The sequence below is a fragment of the Mugil cephalus genome, chromosome 15 (genome assembly GCF_022458985.1).
Source record: "Mugil cephalus isolate CIBA_MC_2020 chromosome 15, CIBA_Mcephalus_1.1, whole genome shotgun sequence".
Lineage (NCBI taxonomy): Eukaryota > Metazoa > Chordata > Actinopteri > Mugiliformes > Mugilidae > Mugil > Mugil cephalus.
The window spans coordinates 7,732,869-7,744,318 of NC_061784.1; the positions used below are offsets into that span (position 1 = coordinate 7,732,869).

General features: G+C 45.7%; 1 protein-coding gene across 1 annotated transcript; it reads right to left on the reverse strand.

Annotated features, from left to right (window-relative positions):
* Positions 1 to 1,999: 1,999 nt before the first annotated feature.
* ripk4 (receptor-interacting serine-threonine kinase 4) lies at positions 2,000 to 10,799 on the reverse strand. Its single transcript, XM_047607973.1, has 8 exons — positions 10,470 to 10,799; positions 8,092 to 8,383; positions 7,263 to 7,411; positions 6,910 to 6,959; positions 5,105 to 5,263; positions 4,761 to 4,873; positions 3,863 to 4,103; positions 2,000 to 3,735 (listed from the first exon to the last, which is right to left on the reverse strand). Exons 1-8 carry the CDS (start codon positions 10,655 to 10,657, stop codon positions 2,522 to 2,524), a joined length of 2,406 nt encoding a protein of 801 aa, XP_047463929.1. The 5' UTR covers positions 10,658 to 10,799; the 3' UTR covers positions 2,000 to 2,521.
* Between the last annotated feature and the right edge of the window lie 651 nt (positions 10,800 to 11,450).

Here is an 11,450-nt window from a genome sequence, read left to right on the forward strand (position 1 = left end):
CCACTGACCGTGGTATGAGGATGTGCAGTGTGAATATTCATTGATTTGGTTTCCTTTACAGGGCCCCGCGGTCATTAACCCATTTTATTTATTGTCTTATCCCGATAAAGAGCTTTACATCACTTCAGCAAATGTTTATTAAGCTTTTATAGTCTGGCAGTCTGATAGAGCGGTGAGAAGTGACTCAGCCAAACTGAAAAGTCTCCGTCAGTGACAAACAAAGGAGCAACCAGACACCTCTGACAAGAGTTTTGCAGACATTCACTGATTATAAATGCAAGTCTCTCCAGAAGGCTGGTCACAGACAGATCTAGATAGATAGATAGAGATCAACTTCCACTGTTGAAGTATTTTAGGTGTACAGTAGATAACTTCACATTCCTCCATATTGACACAGACCCGTTGGATGCTGCTCCCCTGGGAGGCCCAAGGTGGTTTCCTTCACCCAAGGCAATATGAGTAATGTGAGGGTTGGGACTGACTTCATCCACCATTCATCCAGCTGTGAGGTGACAGAACAGACTGAACCGAAGACAAACGAGCAAACCAGTGGCAACGAAAAGGAAATGACTCACGTATGTATATGGATAAGCTTAAACAGCAGTTTACATCAAGAATCAAGAAAGACACAGAAAATCTAGCTGGCACTCATTAATGTAGATCATCTTGTGACAAAACATTGTATTGTCACAAGATGATCAGTGTTGGTCACGTCTCCTGTCAGTGGTTTTAATGTCGTGGCTTTTCACATCTTGTGAAATGTCCATTTTTGCGGTGACTCAGCGTGTGTTAAATTACACAGCAGGACTGTAGCCCTGAACTGTCAGTTATTCTACCAGACGCAACCGCCCGCCTTGACAGGAGATGGAAGCTGAGATTGGGAAACAAGAGAGCATTATCTTCCCCATAGCTGGAGCTGAGACAGATCGCCAGGTAACTGGGAGGATAGAGTGCTATGTACACAAAACAGAGGCCTCAGATTACACACATTTTACACAGTCATTTTCTGGGTCTCCGCAAACACAAGCTATAAAAACAGGACAATTACAACCATCAGCCACCCGCACAGAGTTTCTCAGGTTACGAAAAGCCGAGCCCTTGAGGCGTCAGGGATGGCATGTTGGTTTTAGCGAGTGATGAAAAGTTAAAGTGGTCTGAAGTATTAGCCAACAGGCTGGAATTGTAGGTAGTACACCAGAGCCCCTTCTCACTCATCCATCATCTTACAGCCTGTGATCCCCCTCAGGGGCAGTTCCCATGGTCTGTGCCAGCCTGAACATAGTAGTAGAAGCATAAAAATAATAACACTCCAGGTGAGGCTGCAGATGCAGACATGCCAGCACTACTCGACACCGAGGCTAATCACTCATGCACACGTGCAGGCGGAAAAGTGGCCAACTCTCCCGGAGACGCACTGGCTAGGGACAAGATTTCTGTCTCCAGCAAACCCGCAGTAACGCGAGGCGTCGAAAACCCTAAAGAAAAAAGAAAAACCCTTTTGAAATACTCATGTAACTTTAAAAGCAGAAGAGTGCATAGATTCTGTCGTGTTATGCAATGTTTTGCGGTGAGGAGAGTGAGTTGATACTATCAAAGTGTTTGTTCCATTCCAGTGACCACATTAGACTGAATTAAAACAAGAACTTAAGACCTTATTAACCTGTCAGTGTTGCTGCATTTGTAGAAAATATATTGTAGGCATGGAAGAGATTGTGATTTTTTTTAAACATTGCTTTGGATTTCTGTACATTAAAATTGTTATGTTTACCTTAAAGGGGGTTTAACTGCATGTATGAGGCTTTTCTTCTCACCCTCTTTCTCACTTATGCGTGCATATACTACAAAATGTTCATCTACTTTGCAATCAAGGTTATAAAAATGAGACACGCTTGCGCAGTCGAAATAGGAAATTAATTTCCGTTAGTTAAGTATTCAATACGGCCAAAAATGGAATTTTAATTTAAAAACACGTGAAAGGCAACAACGTCAAACAAATCCAGAGGTTTAAATGTTTTAATTGATGATGCAGCATTTATATGTAACAAGTACAGAACACTGAAAGTTTCTTGAATGCTATGGCTCTGATGATCTACAGCATTTATCTAATGAGGCTTGTGAGCAAAGTTCACGTTCTACTCAGGATAACTCACAGGCATACCAGCTGCAGTGTGGTATAGTAAAAGGTTCCTCGAGGACATGGGTTTTCTAATTACAATTTCAGTACACATCATGTGCTTGTTAAGTAAAAAAAAAATGCTTGTTAAGTAAAAAAAAAAAAGTAAAAAGTTCAATGTCAAATGAAAGACAGTATTTATATTCTATTTACAGTTTACATATTTACATCATAGCTATTATGACCATTAGGTAATACTTCCAGTGCTCAACGGGTTTCAAAGTCCAAAACAATGTCCCCTCCCCAACTCTGAGGCAGCAGAAAAGTAGAATACAAAAATACAGAAGGTAGTTCATTACACTTTTGCTATTGTTAGCATGGAGCTGAGGCACAAAATGAGCCTGTGGGTTATGGGCAGTCTTGGTCGGTGTGCTCTGCCAGCTTGAGAATGAGAACCCTTCTCCTGAGTGTTGTAGGCTCTGGTGGTGTGGGCTCTTCAGCTGCCGATGGCACTGAGCTCTCTGTAACTAAGTCCTTGCAGTCCTGCGGCAGCAGCATAGTAATAACGTTTGTGTATCCACCCTGCACAGCCAGGTGTAATGGGCTGAGGCCCTGCTCGTCCAACAGGGTGCCACCATCTGGACAATGAAGGAGCAGCTCCTTGAGGACCTCACAGTGTCCGCTCTCTGCTGCCAGGTGGCAGGGGGTGCGTAGGGACTGGTTGGTTCTATAGGGGTCTGCGCCCTCTTCCATCAGCATCTTGACTGTGGCGAGGTGGCCTCGCTGGGAGGCTAAGTGGAGAGGAGTGAGCAAATGCTCGTTCTGAGCGTGGATATCGGCGTGGTGTTTGATCAAAAAGCGAGAGGTGCTGGTGTGACCCGTTTCCGCCGCCACATGCAGGGCTGTGTTTAATACAGCCGACACCTTGTGGACATCTGCTCCGAGCTCAATCAGGATCCGTGCCACTCGGTACTGCCCCCTCTGGGATGCCAGATGCAGCGGTGTGCGGCCATCTGTCGTTTGGCCGTCCACATTAGCCCCGGCCTGCTTGACCAGCAGCTTGACGATACCCAGGTGGCCTTGCCAGGAAGCGAAGTGGAGAGCCGTCCAGTTGTCCTTGCCCTTGATTCGAACATCAGCTCCACGGCTCAGCAGCACCCGGATTACGTTCTCCTGGCCATGCTGGCAGGCCACGTGAGCCGGCGTGCGTCCCTGGCCGTCTATCTCATTGATCGCCGCCCCTCGGTCCAGCAGCAGGCGCGTGATGGCCTCGTCCCCGTTCTGGGCGGCCCAGTGCAAGGCCGTGTATTGATCCTCATCTTTGGCGTTCACGTTGGTGCTGCGGCGGCCCAGCAGAAGCTCTGCCAGTGGCTTCAGGTGCTTCTCCGTGGCCAGGTGGAGAGGTGTGGTGCCACGGGCGTTTGCAAAGTTTGGATTGGCGTTGTTCAGGAGGAGGAACTTGACAGCTTCCTCATTACCCATGGTGATGGCGTGGTGGAGCAAACTGCCTCCTCCGTCGAGGAGAAGGTCAACATCTTGAGGTTGGAGGATCTTCATCAGCTTGGCAGTGTCTTTGGTCCTGATGGCCTCACACAGCTTCCGCTTCTGGACCTCAGCAGAATCTAAACAGTGGGGAAGAAAAATAAAAGTTTTTAAGCAAAGATCCCAATCTGAAATGTCACCCTAAAATGTTAAACTGTTCGTGCATTTACGACCATAAGGCACTTTTGGGTTCGCCATGCTACTTACCATATGTATTTTCTTTCTCAAAAGACAGTGTGATGGAGTCTTGTGAGGAGAAGGCTGAATCTGCAGAGGAGATGCCAGACAGTCGCTTGCAAGTGTTCTCTTTGCTGTGGCAGCTATCCTCCTTCACTCGATCAAAGCTCCTAGAAATCCCAGAGTCCACCTGGCTCAGCAGCTCTGACAGGCTGTAATCTTTTTCTGGCAACATGGCCGACTTTGGACGCACAGGCTTGTTTTCATTAACCTGGGCAGGAAACAGTCAAGTAAGCGAGTGTTTGAACAAATTGTTCCTCGACATTCTGTACATTCCATTATATTTACACTCGGATGTGTAGCTGGGGCTCTTATCCAAACCCACTTTCAATACAATGGCTACTGGTTACTTTATGTTGATAGTGAGATCGTTGGTTAAAAATCACTTGAACGCATTTGGAAAACAGCTTATCTCCCGCCCCTACAGACAGATATCAATGAGCAACAGCTGTCACTTCCCATGAGCAAGACCTATCTAGTCACGTACACAACAGCGAACACCACGGAAGTGACAATGTAGCATTCGGGTTAAACAAACCCATCAGTCAACATTCCTCTTTAGTGATGTAATGGTTGTTTGGGATTAAACCCATGAAGACATAATCACGTCTGCAGCACTTTAAAGATAAGTCCGTCTGAGTGTGTAGTTATACATTAATGAAAAAAGCTTGTCAGTCACACTTTAAGGACGAGATGAAGCGAAGAGTGATATCGTGTAAAAAAAAAATATATGTGTTGTTTAGAAAATCACTTTAATGCCTCTATTCAAATTTGAAACAAAAACTCAAAAGATTCTCTACTGTCAAAAAGTTGGCTGCATCTTTCAGAGAAGACAAAAGCTTCTTAACAGCAATAAATGTGTCCATACCTGATTACTGAGTCCTTTGGGGGACATGGGCTCCGGGTCTGACGTTGATAAGGTTGGTGTCTTGGGCTCCTCTTGAGGTTTAGAGCAGAGCTCCTCAGCTTCAGATGTGATGTCTGCAAGGGAAAAAGCTCTGGGTCAGGTTTCAGTAATAGCAGGGACACAATGAAGGAGCACAAAGGAGAAGACGACTAGCGCGGCAGTGTGTTTAACTCGGTGAAATGAAAGGGAAAAAAGGGGGAGGTGGGGCGTATAATTATGAAATACCTTTTGTTCCACATTCATTTTCATGGATCAGGATAGGAGTTTGACATTTTTTCGTTACAAAGCAGAGAGGCACAGCTTACCCTGGAAGCTGGGTCTGGCTGCAGGGTTCGTGGCCCAGCAACGCTGCATGAGGCTCAGGAAACCCGTGCAGGCTGAAGGTCGACACCGTGGCACTGCTCCCATGTCTGGACGCACGCCTTTCACCACCTTCACCATGATCTGCAATATATTGTTCTCTCCTGAGGGACGGAAAACAACAGAGTACTTCAGTAAAAAAAAAAAAATATATATATATATATATATATATTGTTACATATTCGTGAGGCACATGAATCAGCTCTGATGTGGACATGACGCAGTTCGAAGACAAATTGCTTAACTCGCCACGTGTTGCAAAATATTGTATGGCAACATAACCTAGTGTAAGGTGCCAGGTGCCCATATAGACAGTCAGTTGTGCATAGCTTTATCAGCATCTTCCTGTGTGCTTAGATAGGTGAGTGTGTGCTGTTGTTTCCCATGGGAGCAAAGAGGGACAGCCTCTAGGAGTTCCTGGTCTGGCCTCTTTATATCAGAGTGTGGGATCAGCCAAGTCAATGATTCAGAACAAACAGGTAGAGGCGCTAATCGCAGCTACTTCAACTCCTATTGTAGCCATAATACCCTTCGTGGGTGAAGGCGGAATATGGAAAGGGATGGTAACCAGTTCATTTCTCCCTTTTTAATTATGTCTGGATCAACATGGGCAGTGCCAGTGGCAACCCTATTACCCTCTCTGTACACCGTTGTCAAAAGTGAGCTGTTACATGATACGCCTGGGAAAACAAAACACTATGCACGCCAGTCTGGCCCTGTCCACCTGTATGCTTTGGAATTCGTCAAGTAAACACTTACACAACAGCTCCTGTACACATACAGACTCACTCGTACACACACCTTGAAAGGTGTAACCCGTGTAATGAACTTGTATTTAACGACAATAAAGAAAGCTTATTTCTGCAAACAAACTTTTACAATACATGCTAAGTAAAGGGCGATTCAGAAATTGTTAAGTAAATTTTCAGAAATATAAAGCCCAAAGGTTTGAGCCATTAGGATCATAATACTTTATTAATCCTTCAAGGGCTTTCAAATTAAATTAAATTGAATTAAATTAGCCATCAAACTGTTGTTATTTGTTAACTCCAGCTCCTGCAGGATTTGAGTTATTGTGACACATTTGTCAGTTATTAAATTTACCATTTGATCCGTCAGTTTGGGTCAGACTAAAACGCATGGATTAGGTGGGTTGCCACTGAATCCCACTGACTCAGGTCGTCCCCTGACCTTTCCTCGAGCATCACCACCAGGTCGACGTCGACAAATTTAGTGAAATACCACAGCAAAACACCCAATACAGCTATAGGCCAGATTGCCGCGAAATTTGGTGACGAACTCTACTGACTTTGGTGCATCCTTGACTTTCCATCATACTCAAGTCAGTGTTTGACTTTGTCCAGTATCTTTGTTCAAAACCACATAGCTGCTAAGCTACGGTCATTCCCGATTAGCCTCAGCTTGACTTCACATTTATGCTAATTAGCAAATGTTAGCATACTAAAATGCTAAAATTGCAACTGTGTTCACCTGCTAAACACCACGCAATGTTAAAATGACTGTGGTGGAGTTTTTACGGTCACAGCAGCACTGTACATCTTCTCCGAGGAGCTAAATTAAATAGTAAAACTGGATATGACTAAACATTCAAAGCTTATTGCTGACCTTTAGTCTAGACATACAACAACCATGACCAGCAGTATTTTTATTTTGACCCTCCCTAACCTTTTTCCTTCATAAAAAGGGAGGCTCCACTGCCATTATGTTCTGATCCTACATTGATCCTTACCTTGGTATGGTTTCTTCTGTGTGAGAATCCCCCAGATCACGATGGAGAAGCTGGAAAGAAAGCAACATTAAATTGAAAGGTACCAGTTCATGGACAACACTCAACACCATCCTTCTGCCACAAAAGCAGCACTCCAGTGTCAAACATGACCTTCACACTATACACCTGTGCTCAAATTTAGTGGCATTAGTGGTACTGCTGCATTCAATTCCCATTCTATCATAACAAATCCATCTCCTAGCTATATTAATCACAGTGTGACTCAGAGCTTAACTGAACATACAAAAGTCATTCAGTGCCAAACAAAAACCTACATTTGCACAAAACGCTTGCATGCAAAGTGCCAAACCTACCTGTAAACATCGTGCTTGGTGTCCGACACCCTGTCCTTTTCTATGATGCTCTCTGGTGGCAGGTAAGCAATAGTGCCGCAGAAGCCATCTCTGCTAATGTCGTCAGCCCGTGACAGGCCGTTCCACCGGGCCAAACCAAAATCAGATATCTGAAACACAAAGAGATCAGATAAGTCCCTCAAACAGGGCAGGCCGACGTCTTTCTCATGAAGCGCCATTGCACGATGACTAACTCTGCCCGCTGAGTGTGACAAGCAGCTAAGCTCTTATTATGTGCACTCAGTGGTATGCTGAGGGCAACCCAGCCATGCCCCGGCCTGTAGGAGAGGAGGAGCGCACACCTACCCACACACATACAAACACACACACACACATACTCACAGAGGAAGATTTAATAGCTAAATCAGTCCTGTCGGGACAAGCCCGGGTGAGCTGTTTACATCCACGTATTAAACTCTAGAAGAGACGGTTCCCACCCATTGCCTTCAGTACGGTTGAGCTATTTAGAGATTGGACTGAGGCTGAGAGACACCTGTCTGCCCAGAGCGACTACGGGGAAATAGGAAAGCACATCACGGCTGAGCGGCCTTTCAGAAAAAAACCCTATAACTATGATTTTTAACATACTTGAAACACGCAGAGCAGTGGTTTGACTTAATCTTTCTACCAGCAACAAAACATTAAATCTTCACATTTCAAGCCCACTGTATGTTTCCCCATTATCAATTCAGATCCATATTTTGACTGCCAAACAGAACAAAGTTCACAAGCCATTCAAGCCAAACATAATAACAGATCCACTGCGCTAAGCCTTTGTCATGAACTCTACCTTCACATGGTAGTGGGCGTCCAGCAGGATGTTGGCCGGCTTCAGGTCCAGGTGGAGCAGCGGCGGATTCATGCAGTGCAGGAAGTTCATTCCTACCGCAGTCTCGTGGATGATGCGGAAGCGCAGCTCCCAGGGCAGCGGCTCCGTGGCCAGCAGCGTCTCCAGGGAACCGGTCTCCATGTACTCCATGACCAGGCCCTGGGGGTCGTCGCAGATCCCGTACACAGGCAGGACGTACCGGAACTTGGCCGCCTCCATCTTCTTAGCCTCCTCGAGCAGCTCTGAACGATCCCTGTGTTGCAAAAAGGGGTCATTACATACACATTGCATTTTGCTATTTTCAGGGAGCCACATCCATGTTTCTATAGGTCTTTGCTCATAGTTATTTATCAAACCTCTCATAAAACATGAATGATTCTGAGGTCATGCATTGCAATGTATTTGGAGTAACTTGTATCCTAACCCACATACCAGCATGTTGCACATCATCCTTTCTGAGCTCTTAGCTATGCAAAAGCAGCGGCCTTGGCATTTATAGGTGTGACCTTCCGCAGACATCTGCAATTATTTTTACACGCGTTCACCGTGAGTAGGTGGAGGACGCTCTCAAGTGCCCAGCGGTTCGGTTAAAGCCTTGAGGACATTCCAGCCCACCTCGGAACGCAGGAAGAGAGCGCAGGAGGATTAAACGCAGGCTCTTGTCCTCTGTTGCTCAACCGCCGAACAACATTTTATCAGTCGGCTGGCCGTGCTGACATACCTCAAACACAACTGTGCAGGTCACTCATGACCTCAGTGCGCATATCGCAAGACAAGGTTGCTTTCAAAACGTAGCCTCTTAATGGGGGTAGATGGGGGAGATAAACCAGCACTCATGACTGTGTGCGCAGGAATGCACTTCAAAGGCGGAATGAAGTGGGGATTCTGTTTTTCTACCATGAATGAAATGAAATCAGATGAACATAAGAGACTCCCATGATTCCTGAAGCTATTAGAGGCAAGGTGTATCTGATTACAAAAGGACTCAACAGGAGGAAGCCTGGGTCTTTTATAGTGAGTACAAGTCCCCATATCTACCAGGCAGGAATAATCGAACATGACACCGGAGAATGGGCAAGCACTTGTTTGCTAAGTCCTCCATCTAATCCAAAGTGCTCCTCGGCAGCTCCTCGGAACCAAACAATGTCCCTGCTTTAACAGAGAGGCCTGGCAGGACCGGTTTTACAGCCTCTTATATTGTGTGTGCCACACAGCGTCAGCCCCGCGACACAGGAAGACAAAGGTGCCTTTGAGTCCCAGTCGCTGGATGTTATGCATGGGTCAGTGAAGCCTGCAGCCAAATGACTGTTTATGTACCTTGCAGATGTTTGCAGGTGATAACATCTTTGGTTCAGGTTCAGCGGATACGTTAAGTTGCAACGCAAGTTTAGGGACGTCAGTCCTCAGAGATAATGCTGAAAGTATTTTGGTGACAAGAGTTCAGATTTCTATATGCCTGGGACTTCATTTTTAAGTGACGGATAATAACTTATGTCACCGCTTTTAGGATTAAAAATGATTTTACGAGATAAGATGCACAAAGTGTCTAGCGAGGCCAGTTGAGTCAGCTCCTCGTCTGCTTGACGAGACAGCTTTCTGTCATGACTTGTAGAACTTTACGCCAGGCACTTCCACAGAAGCATAGCGCAAGCACACGCACACCTCCCTGAAAAAATACACTAACTGTGCTATCTTGAGAACCACGCGGAGCCAAATTAGGTTTCCAAATTACGGACAACGAGGCCGGGTGGAAAGCTCGCAGCTCTTTACTGAAATTTACTTTCGTTTAAAGGAGCCCCTCCCCGGGGTCACCACATGATAGCATCAGTGTACATTGAGGACATCAGCTGTGATCCGTCCATGTTTGGGTCTATTTGGAATAAGCAAACAGCTGTGACCCTGAGCAATGTGGACTTGCTCCGGGGGATGAATCAGCATGTCTGCACTTCCTGCAACACAACGACAGTGTTGAAATATCTAAATGCGGTCTCTAGTTTTGCGGCATAGTCGCCTTCACAACTGCTGTGTGCCCAGACTGGCAAGGGGTGAGTCACTCATTACTTAGTGTTCACTTTCTCATAATCCAAACCAGTCTGTCTGTGATTTACCCCACAAACTCATAGAAATGGTTAAAAAAAAAAAAAAAAAACACATAAGAAGAGAGAGACAGAGAGAGACACATGAACCCCGTAAAGACATATTTGTACTTTAAAGGATCAACTACTTCAGTAAAGAAATGTCTGAAATGTGCCACATAGGAGCATGTGGAACGACTTTTACAGCCCTTTACATCAACACCAGTGTCAAGATAACACACGTTACGAACAGCTGGAACTTACTTGTCATCCACATGAAGGCAGGGAGGGCACTTGATAGCCAGCCATGTTTTCCACTGTACGTGCCGGACCTTGTATACTTGTCCGAATCCACCTGAGCCTATTTTCTCCCAGCTGCCAAACTCAGTGGATTCAAAGGTCCTCAAGAGCCCCATATTCCCATGTGGAGAATCCGGGACGTCCATATCCATGTTTAGAAACCCACCAGTAGGGTTAACTCCTTTTTTACTCGTCTCCCAGGCACAATCTGGTGAAGTGAACACACACACACACACACACACACTGACTGACCTGCTCGCTTGTGAGCTCTTCCTTGTTTTTCCCCTCTTGTCTAGCTCCGTGTGCGGCTCCTCCCTCTCTTCAGGTGAAAAGAGGGAGGGGCTGGGCCTGCCGCTGCTGCTGCTGCTGCTGCTGTGACATCACGTCCTGGTTTTGAAACACACAGAAAAGAAAATGGAAAAGTTCACGGAGGACGCGGCAGCCAGCAAGGCACCATGCGTTCAGACAATGCTTTTCCAGGTGCCCCGGAGTACCAAACACTCTCAAATGACTGCCAAGGAAAGAAAAGAATATCTTCTAGTGATGAAGCAGAGTTCGTGGACTCGGGAATGTGCCGTTTCATAAACACACACCTTTGTCCCACTGTAGTGCATTTTTCAGCTGAAGCCACCCTGAGGTCAGAGAGGGAACATGTGCAAACAATAGGAGGGTTATGTGATATGTGGCTTGAGAATGTGTGGACTCATCTTCTCATTTTAACTGTGTGTGAATGCCTTTAGCGTTGTGATCTTTTCATGTTTCACTCTTGAACGAGTGCAAGTACACAAGTAGAAAACTTGGTACTGGCCCAAAGAAGCTTTTATAGTATAATCTACACTCATTAAAAACCGGGCTTATGTAACACTGAAGGAGTACATACGCGGACCAGCCACAACATTATGATGACTGACAGAAGAAAACCTTTGGACCTGGCTTTTTTGTAAA